Here is a 22,812-nt window from a genome sequence, read left to right as displayed (position 1 = left end):
GTGCAGTAATCCAGTTGTGGTAGACAGAAGTACTACAGATTTTCAATTGGCCATACTGTATACCACCTTGCATGGCCTGAGGCACAACACACTCATGGCTGCATCCCAGATGTCTTGCCTAATTTTAAAGAGTGAATAGCGTAAGCAGCTAAGCAACATCTAAGTTATTTTGTTAGTTCTAAATTACTATTTAAAATTTTTTTTTGGCGATATGAAAGGATTCTTCTTTTCAAGCTATACAATTGTTTTAACAGAATAGTTTCATTTTTTCCTCTGTACACTGTTTTTTGTGTACAATGTAAGTAAAAGTAGTGTGTATCCTACTACAAATCATTTCTAAAGCATTTTCTAAAGCTCCACTGTAAGTTGCAAAGTTGATAGTGGACATTGTCCATTTGGTTGTTGAGAATACTATGATATAATACAAAAACTATAATTGGTATAAACATCAATGTTTGTTTTTCATGTTAAATTCTTCATTCACTCTGAATGCTAAATGAGTGATCATCTCTCCTAGTGAGATCATAATGACTTAATTAATTAACCACTCCTAATTACAACTGTTACTGTACATCTTTAAGCAATGAGAAGTTTGAGTTCCTTATATAGCTCCAAGAACGTGGAGACAGGATCAAGTGTTTCGATCATTTTTTTTAATTCTGAGAATTTCTCCATCTTCCTCCTTTTATTGCTTTACTGTTTGTGTTTTGTCATGAGGGTTTTTACAATTCACATACTACAAGCATAGTGAATGAGAGTTACTGTACATTCTTCCAGATGTTACTCTGATGTAATCTGTGACATCTTATTTAGTGGATCATACACAATACATTTTAACATTTAGGTCAGTATTTAAAGAAAAATATTCCATACCTTTCCACAACATTTTAGCCATTTTTAGCAAATATAAAATGTTTAAAAAGTTTTCAAGAATAAGTTAGATCTCATATGCTTTAGTAATAAACGTACCATGAAAACATTATCCTTCCATTATCTCATCCTCTCTCCACTCGGCCAGCCATATAGCATAAAACTTGCAAAGGTCTGGACACCGAGAGTAATTTTGTGAAAGGCTATCAGTTCTTTTGCATCTGCTCAGGTCACTCAAGGCATTAAGCAATGCGAAATGTCAAAAATAAAACTTTTGATACACAGCCTGTCCAAACGAATCTTTCTTGGCTCTGGTCATGGCCGTGTAAGATTCCTGCTGCGACAGTAACCCCATTGGGGATATCGGTCACTTAATCATTTCTCCACAAACCTCTTCACAGGGACTTCTCTGTGCGCTTCAGATGAGGCCAGGGCACCCAGGGCACTTTCCAGTGGTGCTTGTTTGTATTTACCTGGGGGTGTGGACGTTTGTTAGTAACCTCCCTCCAGCCAGTGAGGCTCCAACCACCCACAAAGAAAACCATTCACCCTATCCATCAGTCACTTTAATAGTCATTTTTACAGCCCATAAAATCCTGTGGGAATTCACTTGCTATGAAAAAAAAAGAGTGACTGGACTCGACTCTGGAGAACAGGAGACAGATGTGTGTGTTTTTTTTAAGTGTACTGAAACTCTAAACTCATTCTTATAATCCTAAATCATCAGCCCTGATGTTAGCTTGCAGTGTTTCGGTGTGTAAGGCAAATTAGTATTATCTCATGTTGAGTTTGCAAAGGAAATACCTTGCAAGATACATTTTGTTAAAAATCTTATACCTATTAAAATTAGGCCGGAAAGGGGTAAAGTAATAATTCTGATATTATAGGGTTATTAGTGATGCACTTAGTTACACGCAGTTTGGCAGAAATGTTCACTTTAGAGAACCAACTGAGTTGTGAATGATAAAAAGTTATCATTTTAAATTAGTAATTAAATTAATAATTGTGAAATATTCAATTTGAAGCTTAAGCATTATTTCTTTCTTAGAAGAAGCTGGAAAGGTATTTGTTTTTTTAAAAGCAGAAATAACTGCTTGACCTATAACTGACTTATCAGAGAGGAAGCTCCAAACAAACAAGTCACACTTCTATCCGTGAACAAAGACATTGTACTAGCCATACAATCATTGTTCTTTTTTATAACACATGAAAGCAAAGAGCAATAATTCTTTTGGGGGGGAACTTCGTGATTAATGGGAAAGCTAAAGGTGCACAAAGTGCACGTAAGTGTTAAGCTAAATGCTTAATACTTAACACTGCAGAATGGAAAGGCACAGTCTCCACGTTTCTTAGCTCTTTACTTTCTTTAGTGAAACACTTACCACTTCCCAAGTGTTCCCATTTTTTTCCACTTATTTCTGTTGCTTTCTTGTTCCTCATTGTTGTATAATAAAATCCACAAATAGATTTTGTGTTGTCTTTTGCAAACTTTACAGATTCCAATCTTTAAACATGCATATTAATGCTAATCTCCATGGAATTAGAAAATAACATGTAAATGGCTACTTTCTTTTTTGTGACAAAATTTGTATTTTTAGATTTTTTCTCCAAACACAGCTGACTTCCTATCTAACCCACTATTGCACTATTATACTATTGCGCCCAGTATTGGTAGTCTTTGTGGAATTATATTAGCTGTTTCTACAGTATTTGATAAACATACTATTTTGGTATAATTTGCAAAAGTCAGTATTTACTAGTTGTACCAGTAATTAAATTATTGATATAGATCAGAAAGAGGTCTTTATACACATTTCTGTTGTAACACTAATCACATCACCCCTAATTTGACCAGTTAATTACACGCAGTATCCTAACAGTCTATCCACTGCAATTTCATTTATGAGGCAATTTTTCGGAACCCTTCTAAATTTCTAAATGCACCACATTGTATGCTTTGTGAGTGTTCATAACTGCTGTTGCTTATTCAAAGAACTCTAAAGTTATTTAAGCAAGACCTGCATTTCTTAAATCCATGCTTACTATATCTTAGAATCCTATATCCATGCCTAACTGCTTTTTAGAAGTGGCTTGACTTTCTGTACTGTAGTCCCTCCTCAGATGAGCTGTCCTGTTGTGTCTACTGTGAGAGCAGTAATGCCAATAGGTCCTGATGATTTGTGCTTGTAGAATTTTATTGAGTTGTTCACTATCACACATTTCATGCCTACGAGGCACGTGCTTTTAAGAATATTTGTTGACGGTTAAGAAAGAATTTCTGGGTTACTTGCTACTAAATAGAGTGCATATACTATTACAAACATTTGTATGTTTATTGCAATTCTTGCTACAACAAAATATGAGCATGCAAGCCTTCAAATGTGATTATAGAACTGATCATGAGCCCTTAAGCTTGTATAGAGTACTGTTAGATGTCAAAACACAAACGTGGATGTGAGCCAGAAAACCTAATCTTTCTTTTAAGAACTGAACTCGGCACCTGCAGTAATGTTACAAAAAAGAAGCTTTTATTTCTTTTCTTTTGAATTGGTCACATACCTTAGTATGATTACTCTGCAGTAGAGCTTTTGGAGCCTCCCAAGTAGCTCATCCATGAAAAGCCACTGCTCAGTGTGTAGGATGTGCTTTAAACCCTGAAGTATTCCTGTTTCAGTCTCAGGCTGTGCAGCAACACCTCTGTGGTTGACAATTCCCAGAGGGCAGCTTAGAAGTCTCAGACACATTTGACTTTGGGTGACTGTGGGTCTGGACATTCTGGTGTTGATTCAGCCAAAATTTTACTAATACTTTGTCCATTGGAAAATAGGGGTTAGGAACGCAAAGGGGCCAAGATTTAAACTGCATGATTAGCATTTGACTCCTAAGAGTTAGAGTTTGGAGGTAGGAATACTTGAAATGTCTGTCATTTACGGAGTGTATTTTAAGGATCAGGAAATATTTAGAATGTCTGTGAATGCTTCTACAGAAATAGATCTGGAAAAAACCGTATAATCACCACTTCTGTAAAATTGAAAATCATTAAATTGTCAGAGTCTCACAGCTTTTTCATGGTCTTACTGCCTTACTGTCTGATTTCTTTTCCCTATAAGGTGACTCCACGATGAAAGTATGAGAAATTGCCCCACCTTTGAAGGGTGAAAAGCCCTTGTGAATGCACATGAAAAAACAGACCTTTGATGGGTATAAAGTTAAGGATTTGAAGGATGTGATAAAATAATTGATTGATTATCTTACTCTGACTGTACAATTAAATAAATGTACAGTTGTGAATAAAACATTTGTTGTTTTGAGTTTTATTGTTCTATAATAGTAAATAGTTTTTAAAAACCAAGATTAAGTATTGTAACGCAACGGGGGCTCAGGCGGGCGCCCTTGCCGCATCTGGTCGGCCCCATCCCGACTGGAGGCTCGAACCCGGGACTCTCTCTGCAGCGACCTAGCCCCGTGAGCTAACAGTAGCTGTGGTCCTGCTATCACAGGGAAGGGCGGTGATGTCACCCGCTCTGGTACGCCGGCTCTTACACAGTGCCTGTCGGCCGTAAGCGTTACAGTATAATATTTTTAAATATACTAATAAACCGAAATATTTATGATTTGCATAATCTTCAATTACTATTGGAATAATCAGAATGTTCACAGAATTGTGCTGAAACTTTGCAAAATATATTTTATTAACAGGAACACTGGTACTTGACTTTTGGTGACTTGGTCTATTTTACAGATAGAACGAATATAACTTATACTATTATCAGGGAAGCAACAGCTGTGTCCTCCCTGAGATTTGAACCCACAAACAGATGGTTTGGTTCTTCAGTGTGATCTTGGATTCTTGTGAATATTTGAAACAAGCATTCTGCCTCTGCTAATATACAGTGAAGAAGATGTGCAGTAAACTTTGTTTGATCAACTTGAAATGACCTATTTGTGCAAATAGATTTATTTAAGAAAAGGAATGGGTTTTTAAAAATAATGTAAAAAAAGGTGAGACTAAACCTGCATTTTCGCTGTATATTGTTTACCAGCAGCTACTGTACTATAGACATATATCTAAGCCTTAGTGATACTTTGGTAGATGTACATAAATACTAAAGGGATAGGGATATTATTATAGGGATGAATGCAGTTCTGTCTTTCTTTTTTATTAGAAATAAAAACAATCAACCAATCCAATCCACCTTTTTTTGCGAACATTTGTACATTTTTACACTTTAAGTTTTAGGTTTTCTGCTTCTTACACATCTGATTTCATAGTTTGCAGCTTTTCTGGCTTTGGGTATACACATTGATTGTGACATTAGGTGGAATCTGGTTTTCAGTATATAGTTGGACTATATAGTGTGTCTAGCTCCTGACCGGAAGGTCCCGTGTTCAGTCCCAGGTAGGGGCAAGCGATGTAGCTCTAATTCCTTCCAGATGGCTCCCAGGTCCACTCAGACTGCTTTCCAAATGAGTACCAGGGGGTTAATCCTTCTGGGAGTAATAAGCCAGCCAGAGCATGATGCTGACCACATCACCTCCACCTCCAGTGTCGGATGGTCAAGAAAAATGGTGGCCCTTACCCCCCCCATTCCCCCACGGGCCTTTATGGTCTGAAAAGGGACCTATCTACTAAATAATGGTCAAAGTAACAAATAGAAGTGACAGACAGCCAATAGAAAGTTCTGTTCAAAAGACTCCTGCCAGTACCATAGTGCAAATCTGTACTTCATTTTCACAATGTAATTTGTTCAAAATAACACTGCAGAGATCAAAATTGTGCCAAAGTGGAAAGGAATATTTAAATAAATGGAATGCCTGATAAGCCATTGTCATTGTATTTTTATTTAAGCCTACTTCATTACAAGTCCTTAGATGTATCTAACAGCAGCACCTCTCTGGGGAAAAAAAAACCCTTTCACCTGAATGCTGTTTATATTTTAATGGTCACACATCACAAGACAAGATGCTTTGCATCTTTTGTCTTTCTAATTTTCTAACTATAGAGCGTTTCTCTAAATTGATAGCTCTATGGCACAGTGGGTGCAGAGGTTTTTTTTAATGCCAATTCAAGCAATATCCATATGATTCTGAGAAAAATACATCCCTTTATCACTCAGCAAAGGACCTTGAAATCTCAGAAGAGGGCAGTGGAAACTGCTGTTTCTGTAAAGAAACTCTAAAAAGTTCCTGTCGAGCTACTGTAGGAAAATTTAATAAAAGAGCAAAAGGCAGAGTTTTGGGAATATATTCTTTACATTATTCATCAGCCAATTAATGAATGCACTTTAATCCTAATCTTATTATTTTAATCACTTTTTGTACTGCTGTAAAGTTTCAGAACTTCTACTTCTCGATACCACATATGTGATTTTTCTCATTGTCCTGTCTTGTGATTTTTACAAACATATAGAAAACAAACCATCTGCTTGTCTCATGAAACCATGCAATTTGGAGTCCTTAAAATGGAATTTGGCTCTCAAAAGCTTAAGCCTTTTTTCTAAGCTTCTTAGCCATTGTCTGCTACAGATTAGTACTATCCATGGTCTTTTTCAGATACAGGTATTGCAAAACACAGGAAGTAGTTTCTTCCTGTGGCAAAATGGAGGATAAAAACAAAGGATTATGTCCAGCTTGAGAGTTCAGACACTACATTAGGCAGCATAATGGTGTCATCACATAATACCACCATGAAACCCCATCTGAGGCACTGCTCCTCTCAAACTTTCACTAATTCACAGCCTATAAATGATTATGGTGAACATAAGATTCTAAATTGACTGGGGGATTTTGTGACAGGACAGGGTATTACAAAAGTACTTAAAAACATTAGTGTGTATGGTACATTTAGCATTATGCCTATGCTGAAATAAAAATTGTTGTTTAATGCTTTTACTCAGTAAATGTCTAATATTAAAAATCTATTCATCATTCCTGATGATAATCTATGCTATAATGAAATGCTACTACAGATTTGTCTGAAAGCATCAGTTTAGGATACATTTCTGTAGTGGCCAACCGATCAGGATTGCATGTTTGGAAATAATAACTTACTAGGTTAAGTAGGAACGTGCATGGTTAATAGTCTTGTGTACTGAAAATATGTGTGGGTATTTCTAATAGTCATCACTTTCATTTTCAAAGGAAATGAGTATATGGAAATTGATGAAATTTACAACACTTAACCTGAAAAAAAATAAAAAACAACATGAGCCCAACATGAGGATTATATCACATTAACATGATTTGTTATTGTAATATAATCCCAAGCAACTTTCATAAAAGTAACATTAAATGAAATCTGTGGTCTGAAGTCTTCACTCTCAGGATTACCATTTGTAATTCTTGATTCCATTTCTAGTCTACAAAATAACGTATTTAATATTGAGCAAAACCTATTTTGGGAGAAATATCTCTGAAGAATCTGGGGCCAGCATGGGATGTATATAATACCTTAACGTTCCTTCATGCTAACATGTTCTATCAACTGTGGGAAATCAAATCATTGCAATTATGGTTGATCAATTTTTTACATGTGGTGGATTTGTTTTCTGGATTTAATTATTGTGTTCATTCCTTTGGATAGTTTGTTTCATAGTAAAAACTATTACAGTCACATTAATTTTAGACAAACTGACGTATCGTATATTTTATATCCACAAGTTACATCACTTCCACCTGGTGTTCAGCTTTCCTGAAAGAGCAGCTGACGCTTCACACCAACTACTACAAATGCTACAGGGAAAACAGACAGTGGCTCGCTATACAGTACAATTCTGGACCTTGCCCATGGAGAGTGGATGGGGGGAGGAGGCCCATGCTGTTTTGTTTTCTACTGGACTATCTGAACATTTGAACGACAAATTGGCATGCCCTGATTTACCTTAGGACCTAGAAGCCCTTGTTGAACTGGCTTCACATCTGGATGCATGCAGGAGTGGTGCCAGCAGGATACACCTAGAGCTTCTGCAGTTCCTCATGCAGGGCCTGATCCTGTTCTGGTTAGCTGGACACTTTCACCACATTCCAAAAAGGAACCCATGCAGGTGGGCAGAGCCAGTTTTTCCCCCCGATGAGTGTCAAAGGTGCATCATTGGTGGGATCGCTATAGAAGGAAGGCACACCTCAGCAATAAGTGCCCTGAGATCCGAGGAAAACACCCCAGTTCAGTAAAGAGTGGTGGCATTTCAGCTCCCCATTCCCTTCACCACTTCAGTCTACCTGTTTTTTTTATCCCAGGTCTAATGCTATCCCCAGTGCTTTCCCCACAAACAACTTTATTGATTTAGGGCTTGAATGCTTGAAGATTCCTCTGGAGGCTTGGGATTGAGTGTGCTGTAACCTGATATGGGCTTCCCAGGCACATAAGAGGTTAGTGGATTGCTGCAGATGATCCATACCTGCTTTTTCACTGGAGCCGAAGGTACCTACGTCTATGGGTTCCCTCTTTCAAGCTGGCTACCCATTTTACAGGTCCCTTCTGAGTAATGAAAAGGATTAATGTGGTCACTTACTGGCTGTATTTACTGTCTCACCAGAAGACATCTTTTATTGAACTTCCATGTGCCACTCCTCAAGCCAGCCACCGGGTGCTCCATGTCACCATCTCACACGGGTTCATTGGCTCCCCTTCTCAGCAGTTTCCAGGAGCTGGTAACCACAGTGAAACTTGGATTCTCGCCGGGTACAGGGTAGGGTGCAATGAGGGGACCAGTAGGGAGTTGTGGGCCAGAAGAAAGATCTTGGGTGCCTGCCCTAAGACTTCGGGACCCTCACCTTTGCCACACCTTCCATGCACGTCACCTAGGAAAGCCCTGTTCACACCCAGAGATCACCCTTTTATTTAACACTGTTTTAATTTGAAGGGTGTGTGTGGGGGAGGGGGTTCCAGGAAGAATCCCAAAGGAACACTTAAGGGCCTCTGCGGGCCTCTCTCACTGTGGCTAATGGAAGAAATGGAAGAGGATTATGGCTAGATAAAGAACAAAAAGAACATGTCTGCCCTTCTGAAATTCACCAAAGAGCAATTGGATGATCCACAAGACTACTGAAACAATGTTTCTTTAAATGTTTTGTGTGACAAAGAAACATGAACTGCCATCCAATAGAAGAACCTCATCTCCCCAAACAAGGTGATGGGTTGTTGCCTTTCTGCCTCGGGACCTGGATGGCTTAACATTGTTGATGGGGCCATGAATTCAGTGTTGTAAAGTATCTGCAAATTCAGGAGAAGAATGTCAGACCACTCAAGCTGAAGCTGAGCTGAAAGAACGTTGTGTAGCAAGACAGTAGTCCTAAACATACAAACTACAATAAAATAATAATAATAATAATAATAATAAACTTTATTTTATATAGCGCCTTTAAAGGTGGCTTCTCAAAGCGCTTTACAGGATGACAATAACAATAAATAAGAAGACTACAACAATAAATAAGAAAAATTTCACAAGACAGGACACAATTATAATTACAGCAATACAACAATAACAATAGAGGAGACCGTGGAAGATGGTATTAAGAAGAGCAGAGGGGTGAAGAATGGAACCAGTTAAGTAAAGGCTTTTCTGAAAAGGAGGGTTTTGAGTCTGGATTTGAAGGAGTTTAGAGAAGGTGACTCTCTAATATCCTTGGGCAAGGAGTTCCAGAGCTTGGGGGCATAGCAGGAGAAGGCCCTGTCGCCCATACAATGTAGACGGGCTTGGGGGACAGTAAGGAGGGCAGAATTTGAAGAGCGGAGGTTGCGAGGTGGGGAGTAGGGCGATAAAAGTTCAGACAGGTATTGAGGTGCCAAGCCATGTAAAGCCTTGTAGGTGAGCATGAGGATTTTAAAGTCTACGCGGAATTTGACCGGAAGCCAGTGCAAGGACTCCAGGATAGGAGTAATGTGAACACTTGCACTAGATCTGGTCAGGATTCTGGCTGCTGAATTTTGGACATACTGCAGCTTGTTCAGAGTAGATTTAGGTACCCCAGGGAGCAGAGCATTGCAGTAGTCAATTCGAGAGAATACAAATATGAAAAAAAATGGGTAAAGAAGAGAAACTTTGCTTTTTGGATTGTTAAAAGATGGATGGATAGAAGGCTATAGCACACCACAATGCAAAAGCTTTTAGTAAAGTTTGTCATAATGTATATCATTCCAATTACTTCAATAAACTTGTGTATTTTTGTGTGTGGTACAGCTATATTCAGTATTTTATGAAGCTAGTCTAAATGCAGTCATTATCTCAGGCAAATATGTTCTTAAATATCAAGTTGTACTCACCATGTGTGTGTTTTGGGGTCTTTTTTCAGATTTTGACAGGTCTGGTTGCTTAATGGTGTAGAAATTCTACTTATGTTATTGAATTGTAATTACATTGCTATGTCTTTGGGCAATGTTTGTTAACTTGACTCCACTGAGAGGCAAATGTAGTCTGGGGGTCAGTTCACTTTCAGTTTTTTTCTTGGTAGAACAATTCTTTAGCCTTTCTTAACTCTGTATCTTACATGGAGCTTAAAGTTTCTGAGCAGAAAAAAATATATGTTTTTGACTTTTACATGATGAAAGGAATATTCTTGTTCAGCTTGAAATAACTTGGGGCATCTGTGTAAGTCTTTGCTAACCTTTGCCCAGCATTTCCCTGGAATGAGGGATGGTGTTACAGTTTGTTTTTTGTTCAGTATGATCCTATCTTTTATGAAGTGATTTATGATAGATTTGTTTTTTGAAAACGAAAATGTCTGGAATGCATTAGATGATTGTGACGACAGGATTATCTCCGTTGGCAGTACACAGTACGTATTCTGTGTCGTTTCTTTGGGTCTGGACACATACTCTATTTTCACTTCCCATCTTTGCACATACAGTACAGCTACACAAATTTAAATATCCTGTTTCTACAATGTGGTTTATCACTAAGTGCATTCAATATTTTTGAGAAACCTTTTGACAGTGTTTGCTACCTCTTCCACATTTTTTCAGTGAATTTTGTTTTGTCAAGTGCAAAACTTTTAATCAAAAAAAGATGTGCATTTTTTGCTTTGTGCTTACTTTACGTAAGGTTGAATTCTCTCCCCTCTGCCATCACTGGATCCTGGCCTATCCTGATATCATTTACATGGGGCTTTCTCATGGAGCAGAGGACAGCAGAGGCCTGGAGTGCTGCCACTGATACAGTGAAAGCCTTGTTGCATGAGGCTTCCTTTGTCACTATCTGATTTTATTTTAGGGATCCTTAATTAAACATTCTGAGGGAGGATGGATGGGGGGGGAGGATATTCTGTGGAGCGCGGGAAATGGTATTTATTTCCTGTATTTTGTTACATCTGGAGGAGGGTATTTAAAAACAAGTAGAATTTTGGTCACGAAACAGGATGAAATAGGAAATTTCACTGCTTGACGCAAAGGTTCTCTTTGATAGTGTGGTCTGGAGCAGGCATCCTGAGTAAAACATGCTAGCTATGGTGATATGTAACCAGCTTCCTTTTGGCTTAAATGTTTATGCTGAGAAGCCACTTAGCTGCTTGGCTTCACACATCCAACAGAGCTAATTGAGCTTTTAAAAGCTCCTTTTTTTCATAAGACCTCATTTGTTTTCAAATATTTATTTCCTTCAAATGCAGCCGATTGTGTTTTCCAGATGTTTTACAGCCGTGAGTCTAAACCTGTGGGTGCTCATTTAAAATCCTGGATGCCTGTGTGGAAATGTCTTTTAGGTGAAAGAGCACAATAATGAGCCACTTTGAAAGACAAAAAGTAGGCTCAATATCATTACCAGGCAATACAGTGTACATGAATCTGTGATATTAGTAATGCTTTACTGACTTATGTACTGTAGTTTAACTCTGTTATTATCTTATACAGTATGTCCAAAATCATTTAACCTCACTGTGATGCCTGAAGTAGCCTGTATAACTTGTTTTCTAACATGAAATTTATTCATTGTACTCCTCTTGTATATTAAAGTATGGGAGTCTGACATAGGAACACTGTAATATTTTGTGAGTTTAAATCGTGATACTGTTTCTGTAATTTATTTAAAATGCAGCCTTAATGTAATATAAAATGCATGCAAATATTTGAAAAAACTGCAATTATTAAAAAAAGGTATTTTGTGCCATTTTATGTTATTGTCAGAATGTGTTAAATTTTGCATATATTTACAATGTGGTGGTCTGTGTAGAGTGTAGGAATCCAAAACTTGAATATTAAAAATAACATTTACATTGTATCTTGTAAATTGTCATTGGGAGTTAAAATGTTTAAAGAAAATACTATTTTTTTCTGATCAAAACAAATCCATATAAAGGTTTTCTTGATCTGAATTTGGATTGAGGTCTATTATATTCCTGGTGTTGTGAAATTTGCTTTTGTGTTGAGTTAGTGGTAATGATTCTGTGATCTTTTGTCTGGGTTTTTATCAGTTCCTGCCCAGCATTCAAAGACATGTAGTGGAAAAAAAACAGCTCTTTCTTGAAGAATGTCTTAAAGAAAGGTTTAAGTATTTTTCCATTGTGATACATGGCATTATTTAAAAGGATAGCAAAAAGCAAATGATTCAAAATCCACACCCTGAAGACTTCATAGGCCTAAAATATGTAAGCATATACTGTATGCTTACAAATTCAGTTCTGTGCAATATTTCACCCTTCTTGACTGATACATGATAAAGATGTCAAAGCTTTTCAAAGGAAATAACTCATTCAAAAAATGCGTAGGATGGAGCTGAAAAGGCGATAGAATTAAGTTTCTAGTTTGTTAGAGCATGTCAGGGCAGAGAGCTCTTAATTAACCATGAAAAGGATTGCTAAATACGTGTGTGGGAAGAAAATTAGTTCAGCATAAATTAAGATATAAAAACAAATCTGTTTATTAAATGACTGAATTGATTAAGAAAATGCATTGCCTGTACTCTTTGGTAGAGCTCTCTTCAGGACAAACAGGGTAACCTTTACAGGAACCTGTAACTCCAAACTGTTTTGGAAATGATTTAATTTTTGGACTTCAAGCCATTATTGTAAGTTATTAGTTATAGGTAAGCGAAAGTGAGAAATCCCATAATCAGTAGGTATAGTTTGTAGTTTTGGAACATTACCTTGCATCTCTTGCCTCATAAAATGGATTAGCATCACTACAGTGTACTGTGACCTGTTTGTACAGGTTGACTTGTGCAGCTTTGTGGCAGTACAGTATGTCACAATAACAGCTTCATTGTGTTTGTCTGCAGGGTACCTGACCAGAGCACTCAGGAATTACACAGAACAAGCCTGTGATGGCGAGTACTTTTCTGTGCAATGCCCTCCCAGGACTACGATAAGCATCCAGTCCTCGTTTTATGGAAGGAAGGTCCCAAATCACCAGATGTGCCCGCTACACCTCTCGCCTACCAACACAAAGCTGTTCAAAGAGGATACAACATGTTCTGTTTCAACTTCATTACGGGTAAGTACAAATGTTATTTTATTGGAAGGACATTAGAAGGTATAACCCCCCAGCTGACAGAATTGCTGTCCTGCTCCGCAGGGTTGTATGTTCAGATTCTATTATTTATTGTTGTGGAATGATACAAGCATTGCAATATTTAAAAAAAAAACCAAGAGAAGTTGTGTTCTGGAAATTTATTTTACCTCTTGCACTGAAAATGTTACAATTCATCTGTGATCCTGTCATTATTCATCTTTTAATAGTGTCAGCATTTACTTTTTTTAAAATTTTGCTCTCAAGGTATGTTAGACCTGCGTATTCTCCCACTGGATTTGACAGTGGGTTAGACACAATGCTGTGTACTGTTGGATCATGCTTTCTAATAGTAATAGATTTGTGTCTTTGATGGTTAGGATTTTTTAAGTAAGCCCCTTTTTAAGATTTTCCTCTTAGGCATCTCACAGCACTTAGCCTGCATAGCCCACTGGGAGTCCTGGGGATATCATTGTAGTAGCAGTCTTATATTTATTTTGAGGTGAACAGTAGTGTTTCAGCTTGAAAGTATAGATACACGGCATCAGGATCTGGTATACCTTCTTCCAACCACTTTCATACCTTTATGATGTAATTCTGGGGTGAGAGTAGCATCAAATGTGTAAGTGGTGTTTAGAGTTTTAATGAGGATGGTGATTCATGTCTTGATTTGAATGAATCGGAATTCAGCTTGAGAAGATGATCTTCATAAGCTGATGCAGCACTTTGAAATGTTTTCCAGGCTCTTTGTCTGTCTAGGAACTATAATTTTCCTGTCACTGACAGTGGATAACAGAAATATTTGAGAAGCATTTTGAAAAATGGGCCTTTCGTTTTACAATTTTCAAAGTTGGATAGGTACTGTTAAGGCACATTCAGGTTTTCTTTCCCAAACAGAAGATCCTTACACTGCAATAGTAATTTCCTTCTAATGATAAGAGTGACCAAGTGTTGATTTGTTAGATAGAGGATGTTTGTCAGTTCATGGAGAGAAATCCTTTGTGTCTACTTCCTAGCATTTTATTGGATAAGATATGGTACTTTCCACTGTCAGGTTCTTTTGATTTCTTTTTCGTTCTTTCGTAATGCTCGGTGAAGAGATAGTATTCTGTCACCATACATTAGTGCCTAGAGGAGAAAACAAGATCAAAGTCTTCATTCAGCGTTTCAAAACATTCTCAGATTTCAGGCTACTTTTACCTCAGTATTTTGGCTTCTTTGTTCAACATTATATCCCTCAGCACATACATCTATGCATCCTAGTTTAACAAGCCACGGTGAGGGACAGGTCACTGTATTACAAGGGGTCTCTACTCGTTTTTAATTTCAGAATCTTTTTGAGATGATCATAACAAAGTCAAAATGGCAAAGACAAGTTATGTCAGGGTTCCCCTGCAGATATAAATTATTGAGTAATATCAGCAATGAACATTTATGAACAGTACATTGCCTTTCATGCATCATCTCAAGATGCTATATAAGGATAAGCATTATCATCTTTTTAAAATCTTTTACTAGAGTGGATTTATGTGGTATTGCAGGAGTAAATAGACAATGACTAGATCAGACAGATATATTTGCTAATCTTGTGACTTTAACAATCTGCAAAAAGCCCTGCAGATTGGAGATGGTCGTAGTGTAGAATTAAAGACTTCATCAAGCAGGGGTTTTGTTAATTGGAAGGGAAGGCTTGACACATTATGCTAGAGAACTCTTAATTCCACGTTCTTTCATTAAGATAAAACTGCGGCTTCTTTTAATGCAGCTCCTTTTAAAAAAAATCATTTCAATTGACGAAAAAAGATGAAAAGATGATCAAAAGATGAATAAAAAAATGTCCCACAAGGAAAAACTGTGAAAGTGATTTAAAAAGCACGTATTTCACTCATCTCTTAGCAAGAACAAAGATTTTTTAAAATGTTGGCAAATTTAAGCAGCCACGAATTTAGTTAATTGAATGATTTTTACAAATGCTCAGAAAAAATGGTTCAATTAAAATGTAATTATAGACCACAGATGAGGTAGATATAACTACTGTTTAAAAGGTATAGTTTTTGTCATTTATCAGTTGCCAGATACCTTGAGGCCTAAGATTTACATGTCACCTATGATTGCTAATCCAGGGTTTAGAACATACCTTTGGGTCAAGTGTTAAAAACCTGCTAGTCATAGCTTTTCAAGAGAAAACATTGTTTAACACTACCTGTGTTACCATTGTGTAACACTTAGGAATGTACACCCTGGAGCAGTGTTTGGATAAATTGGAAGGTGTAGCTCTAACTTCTTTAATGTTCTCAGGAGAAATGTGCGGGGTACCCAGAAAGTAACAGGGCTGTTTGCTTCCATCAAATGCTTATGTTAAATGTTGAACTAATTGAAAAAAGGAGTTTTTAATGGGATTCAGCTGTGTTTGTGTGTGTATGGCGCGTCAGGTCCTTCACTCCTCTGAAAGGCATCGTTTCATGTGATGGATAATTAAAGTGTAGAGCATAACCAAGCCAAAGTCAACTGTATTTTCCTTTCAGATGTTAAATCTGCCAGTCTCCCTTTGGCTCTCCAGATCTATCTACAATAAGCCATTGCCATGAATTATAATCTCTCTGCCAACCCAGGCATTACAGTAACTTCTGTAGTATAAAAGTGAAATACACTTCAGAGCTCAAGAAGTGCAATTAACATTATAACAACATTGAAGCCCTTTTCCCAGAGCCACAAACAGTATTTCTGATATTGTAAAACAACATTTGTTTTCATCTTTCAGTGTGGAGGAGCATCATATAAATCATAATGCCAAGTATAAATTGAATCCTGTTTCCAGTCCTAGTTGTCATGTTCAGACACAAAAACACAAAATTCATTACACTGTTGCTTTGAATAGAGCTGCCTCCATTTGCTATCATTTATCTTCAGATCATCAGTTACATTTTCATTGCAGGCAGTTTGCCTTCTCGCTTCAACAGCTCATCTATGGATACAAATCCTGTTGTGAAGCATGCTACAACCAGCCCCCAGCCCTTCTCACACTAGCCACAGATTGCAAAAACCCAGAAATCTTTTCTTAAATTTGTGAGCTCTCCTTCTCTAATATGCTTTTCTTTTCAGCTGCTCATTTATTGGGTGGGAAAATAATACACTAAAAACTAAATGTACCAATCACTCACCAGCACTCGTTCTATCTATAAAATATCTGGCTGACAATCAACCATTCAACTCGGAGGTTTCCTGGACTTGTTCATAAACTGTTTTAAGAACAGCGGTTCCCAAAGTGCCGTTTCCATTTATTCATCTAATCTATACAAACAGTTTGGACTGTGACTTCTGTAGTTTCATGTACTATTATTGTAGTGTGAAATACATAAACATTTTCAAATGTGTTACCAGAGTGATTTGGACATTTTCTGCCATATCATTACTTCTGTGGATAATAACATTGATAGAGAGAGGCACCATGTCTTGTTATCATGTGGCCTTTTTGCCACACATAATTGATACAAGATCTTCAGTTACAAGAATAAGTTATTTATCAACTGAGTGTGGCTTAGTCACTTTTACAGTTTAAAGGCTGTCACAACAAGAGACTTTCAGGGCTTTATCAATGGGTGTCTGGGCACAAAAGTAGGTTTTCCTTGCTTCAGTTGGGATAATTTTCTCTAGAAGAACTCAGTGGGTTTTTCTTAGAATGCTGTATTTTTTGTTTCTAGATGTTGCCAAAAATTGCAGGCTTTATATACTGTAGTCATTAGCAAACACCTCATAACATACCACGCACTTCAACTGGAATTTTCCTCCTTCTCCATCCATATAAATTTCAGAATAATACAGGTTGGATCATACTTATGGTTTTACACCGTTTAACACTAGTGCTTGTTTCATCCCTAACACAAACAGTGTTTGTCGATGATGTAATGTTACAGACATGTTCAGAGTCCTGATTCAATGGGCTAGCCTCTTTCTCATGAACATCATTTTGGATGTAGCCTTTTCTCCTAATGGTTCATGTTTTAAGACACAAGTCTATTGGGCTTAAAGCACTGGATTCAATTTATACTTGTTTAATAACTGTAAGGTGAAACTTCAGTTTCCACAGATTGCTCTGAATAATAACTGATTTCAAATGGGAAGTAACATAGGTCTATCTTGGCTTACTAATTTTGTAATACTCTGCTTGCACACAAAGGAAGATGGGTGGTGGCTAAATTAAAAGTGCTTTGATAAAGACAAAAATATATCACGTCATCAATATACTGTACATCTATCCATTTTATAACTGCTCTTTCCAGTAGGGGGTCGGGATAGAGCTGGAGCCTATCCTGCCAAGCAGTGGGCTGGGTACACCCTGGATGGGACGCCAGTCCATCACAAGGCACACACAAACACTCTCACCAGTGCCAATTTTCCAAGAAGCCAGTTAACCTACCAGTATGTCTTTGGGCTATGAGTGAAAAACTGAGCCCCTGGAGGAACCCACGTGAACACGAGGAGAATATACAAACTCCACAAAGAAAACCCCCCAGAAATTGAACCCAGGGCCCCAGTGCTGCAAGGTAGCAATGCTATCATGGTGCCATATGCTGTACATACAAAATAAAATATTTCTAATAAAAATGATAATATAACAGAATCTCTAAATGCCTACTGCTTGGGTACCTGAAAAGCCTTATGAGAAGTTGCAACAGAGTGACATTTCAGCTGAAATGTGGTTTGGCAGCCATATTAGGTTCACAAAATATTTGGAGATTTTCAAAAGTTTCATCCAAACCAATTAAGGTACTGGTCTGAGATTGGTACAGAATGTTACTTTGTGTCCAGAATTTGCACATGTTCAGAACAACTTCGTCGGTTACATGGTTTGGCCTCTGTTTTGGTTTTGTCAAAAAAACATTCAAACAACATCTTCTCTAAAACCGCTTGAACAACTGGAACAAAATTTGGTATATATCAACTAGGACAAGATCACAAAGAAGTTCAGTACAGGTTTTAAGAAAAAAAACAAGCCTGCTTTTAAGTAATCAAATTTCATGTGTTACCCCCAGTCATCACTGTTTAAACAACTTGCAGCCTATCTCAGAAGCTTAATGAGCACAACAGGTCAACATCCTGAACGGGATGCCAGCGTATCACAGTGAAAATGTATAAATTACAGTTAACCTAGAGCATATGTTTTTGGACAGAGGAAGGAAACTAGAAAAGAGAACCCAGTGCAAAGCCACTAGAACACAGGAAGAACAGCAAATGCCGCATGGAAGGTACACCCAGAATCAAAACCAATAATCAAGAAATGTGTGGGAGCGAAGCTTATCGTCATGCTGCTCCAGTGGTAACTGTGGTTGTGGTAGTAAGCCTGTGTGGTAGCCCAAAGAGAAAATGCTAATCTTCCTTCTCTCTGCTGTAGAAAATGCTGGATGAGTGCCAAGACAGAAGAAGCTGTCACGTCCTTGTCAATAGCCGACTCTTTGGGATTGACCCTTGCCCCAGCAACAGCAAATACCTCATCGTGTGGTACAAATGCCGGCCAAGTAAGATCCTCTTTCTACCCGCCTGTTTACTTTGTCAGCATCTGAGCAATCCCTGCCCTAATCCTTTCAAGTTTAACTGTTTTGCTTGCTGCACCACGTCGCCCCCCTCTCCCCCCGAATCAGGTTGTTTTACTTCAAGGAAAGAATAACAAACCTGAAAATGTGTACGGCCTCCTCATGTGCTGCTTTTCTTCATGCTCCATACCCCCTGTGAGTAACAATCAAAGACAACAGAACCCTCCTCAGACCACTCATTCTTCTTTTGTGTTTAGTTCACATTCCTCTGCTCTCCCCTGTGCCTACCTGCTTCTGTCATATTTTCACATCTGTCCACACAAAGGTTCTTACTGTTATGTGACAAATGAAAGCATTCCATTCTTTCCTTCTTTCTTTTCTTTGTGTTTCTCACCGATGGAACGGGTGTGAATGAATGGCTTTCCTGATCCGATCTCGGAAGAACCTCTGACTGTAAAAGGTTCAGTTGTAGTGAAGTGACCTGTTCACTGAGGGCCTGGGTGTCCAGGCTGGGTAAAGGAAGAGTTACACTTCAGGAACTGTAAGCACACTCCAACCACATGAGAATATGTTATCTTGCTGGAAGTTATTCAGAAGGTAATGGTAATTAATAATTAGTCCATCATGTTGTCTAAACTCTTTGGGAAGTGTTGTAGCCACTGTATGTAAGCAACTGGCAAACAGGTTGATGTAAACTGCAGTCATATTTAAACTTCCATTTGTGCTCTTGTTAAAATAGAAGGAAGAGCTGATGTTTAACCATAGGTTACAAAATGCCATGAATACTGCAAACCAGTTTAGCATCCAGTATTTTCCCGAGCTAGTTTGTCCTCTAGTCTGATGAACCAAAGAAAATAAATAAGAGTTCAGTTTTCAACAGTTTTCTGCCTGTCAAAATGATCATTAATTTAGTAATCAAGATCATCCCAATTCAACATTTACTTTGTCTATTTAATGTGGAAGGTGTGGACTTTGCAATCTGTTCCAAATGCCAATTTTTATTTGATATCCATTCACTTCTGAGCTTATTTTTACATGTGCTTCTAAAAAAGCCCCCCTTGCTGATGGTAAAATACAGTTGAATAAATATCTGGAATAACCCTTCAGATAATCCAGTCTTCACTGCAGTTATTCCAAGAGAATTTTGCTTTAGTTTTGCAGGCCTTTTAGATTAGAAATGATTGTGCTTCATGTTCTCTGTTTGCAGATGAGTACAAGAACAAAGTGGCATGCGAAGGTGACAAGATGAGACTGAGCTGTAAAAGGAGTATGGTGATTGCAATCTATTCTGCTTTCTTTGGGAGATCTCAGGAAGGAACTCTGGAGTGCCCCTATGTTAACTCTAGAGTGCCAGCAGTGGGTAAGACTGACGCCATGTTATGTCAGCATACTTCCGAGCTGGGAGATATAAACTAAAATACAACAATTCTTTATTGTTCCTTGATAGATGTGGCCTCTAAGGGTAGTGCGCAGATCTTCCAGTAGACATAACCATCTTTGATGAGATTTCACGTGGCAGAGTTTGTCGGAGGGAATAACATACTGTACATTCCATTACCTGTGTTCACCTGTTCCTCCTGAAAAGCCAATTCAAAGGTTATCGACAAATGCCATTAGAATAAAACCATGCAAGTGTATCAGGTTTACAGGGATTCCAGAGCTGGATAAGAATATAAAAACTGAAAGAATGGAATACAAAGGTTGAATGTCATTAGTCACTGAAATCGAACAATACTGGGGAACATGCCCTACAGTGCATCTATTATATGGCATCTTTTACATGTTCACAGGTTGACTCCATTAGGTTTCATATTCCAAATTAACAGTGTTATGTTACTTCAGTATGTAACATGATTAACAATCACTTTTTATTTTAATCAGAGAGTGCCAAATCCCTCAAAATGGAGAATAACCTTACTTTTACATTTATTCATCGTTAGTTTGAAACACTTGAGAGCCCTGTGATGGACTGGCATCCTGTCCAGGTGTATTCCCTCTTTGTGCCCTTTGCTTTTGGGATGGCCTCCACGTTTCCATATCTCTTTCCAGTAACAAAAATAAATGTAATTCCTAATAATAAATCAATTAATCACAGCCTCTGAGCAAGTATTCTACATTCAAGCATTCTGTTTGCTTTTTTCCAATGTTTAAATGCTAAAATACTGGATTCACTTCAACTCTCTAGGTCTTTTTCCTCAGTGTACTTTCCATTTTGTCTATAAGAATATCCTGGTTTCAAAACACGAACAGGAAGATGTTGTTGAGGTAATTTTTAAATTGCTGTGCTCTGGCAGAGAAAACCTCTCTTTGTGCCAAGATGAAAGAGCTTTGACAGAACTGTGTTTGGGCTGTCTGTGAAAGGCTTTGTGAAGGATTTACCTAGATGTACCTCCAAGCAAAACCTGCACTATGAAGACAGAAGGGTCTAAAAGATGTGAGACACTGATACATTGATTCAGACACCTTTGGTGCAGGTGGAAAGATTCAGGATGTAATTTTATACAACACATTGTAATTATTTTACAGTAAATGAATCAATTAATTTCCAGGAACAGCTATTAACAAATGCACCTTTGTTATGAGTGACTGTGGGGGGAAAAAGCCTGTACAAACAGCACATCCTTTTTCGGGAACTGCAGTTTTGATTGAGGATATTTATTTACTGCCACTTAATATTTCTAATTTAAGAGAATGCAAGAGTGTAGGGGTCATAATGGAAGATTAAAGTTTGGGAATATGGTAAAGACTATTTAGTAAATACTGAACATCATACTGTATCACTGTATTCATGATTTAATAAAAAATAGGAATTCAGATATTGTTTTTGGCATCATTTTGGGTAATTGATTGGTCATGAGTGACTGTGAATCATCTCACTTCTGACAGAATGTTTTTGGCACAAGCAATGAGATGATTTAACCTTTTAAATGCCAAGCCTGGAAGGAAGAGTTAGAATGGAAACATCATACCCCTCTTACGCATAGAGTGCTAACTTTGTGGTGTTTTTTGGAGGCTGGATTAAGTGCGCTGTCGCTTGCAGTCTGTTGGCTGCAGTCAGTCTGTGGTTGCACTGATTCACATCTGTAACATACTTCACTATGATCTGTCACATATGTACTGTAGCTTTACTAGATGTTATTGGAATCTAATGGTTCCAAGTGGATCTTTGTGCGTTGCAGTGTTCTCACTCATTATCTGAATTTGTATCCAACGAACCAGTGAGGTCTGTGATATGGAACAGCAAGTCAACACAACTCACAACTTTGCAGCAACCAATAGGATTTATTTTCAAATAAGTTTATTACACACTTTAAATGTAAAACTTGTTTTCGCTTTTAGCAGTAATTTCTACAGCAACTCTTTCTAAATGAAAATAAACAGGTCTACCACGTAGAATCAACAAGAGCTTATCATATTTGTTTTAAATGAATTCAGTGTTTTATTTTGAATAATAAAATTACTCTAATAATTTTAATTTTAATAATAATTTAATTATACTAATACTAATACACTTTTAACAGAGTGTTGATCTGTCTTAACTAGAGTTGCTTCAATTTATGCAGGTAGAAACGAAAGAAAACATTTTTTCTACTGTATATACACAGTAAAGTGGCTTGCACAAGTATTCACCCTCTTTCAATTATGTCCCATTTTGTTTAATTACTAATGGATTACTAATGTATACAGATTTAAAAATTATTTTTCATCAAAATGTGAAAGTTAAAAAAACACTTTTATGGATAACAAGATTTTGTCAGCTAAAACCGTAGAGAAATTAAAAACTAAAATGTTGATTGTAAATGTCCTTACGCCCTTAGCATAGCAAACCTAAAGTAATTCTAGTATAGAAACATTACAGTTACTTCAGTGGCCTCTGTGTGCACCAATAGTGTTTGACACATTTGGTTTAATGTTTAAGAAGCTTACTCTGAAAGATTCCTTTTCACACTTCCAGCAATAATCTCAACTCACTGT

General features: G+C 37.5%; 1 protein-coding gene across 4 annotated transcripts in view; it reads left to right on the top strand.

The window, feature by feature from the left end:
• eva1aa (eva-1 homolog A, regulator of programmed cell death a) overlaps positions 1–22,812 on the top strand; it is an 81,853-nt gene that overhangs the window by 17,893 nt on the left and 41,148 nt on the right. For 2 of the 4 annotated variants that reach the window (XR_015935462.1, XM_088626268.1), the window contains exons 2-4: positions 13,077–13,291; positions 18,699–18,822; positions 20,045–20,197. Coding sequence is in view for 1 of the 4 variants with exons in the window: in XM_088626268.1 (XP_088482394.1) it covers positions 13,077–13,291; positions 18,699–18,822; positions 20,045–20,197 (492 nt within the window). In the remaining 3 variants the exon portion in view is untranslated. Of the gene's footprint in view, positions 1–13,076; positions 13,292–18,698; positions 18,823–20,044; positions 20,198–22,812 lie in introns of those variants that run through there. The other 2 variants (XM_088626270.1, XM_088626269.1) reach the window with 2 other exon arrangements.

The sequence above is a fragment of the Lepisosteus platostomus genome, chromosome 3 (assembly GCF_059453375.1).
Source record: "Lepisosteus platostomus isolate fLepPlt1 chromosome 3, fLepPlt1.hap1, whole genome shotgun sequence".
Taxonomy (NCBI): Eukaryota; Metazoa; Chordata; class Actinopteri; order Semionotiformes; family Lepisosteidae; genus Lepisosteus; species Lepisosteus platostomus.
This window is presented reverse-complemented; position numbering and strand designations above follow the sequence as displayed.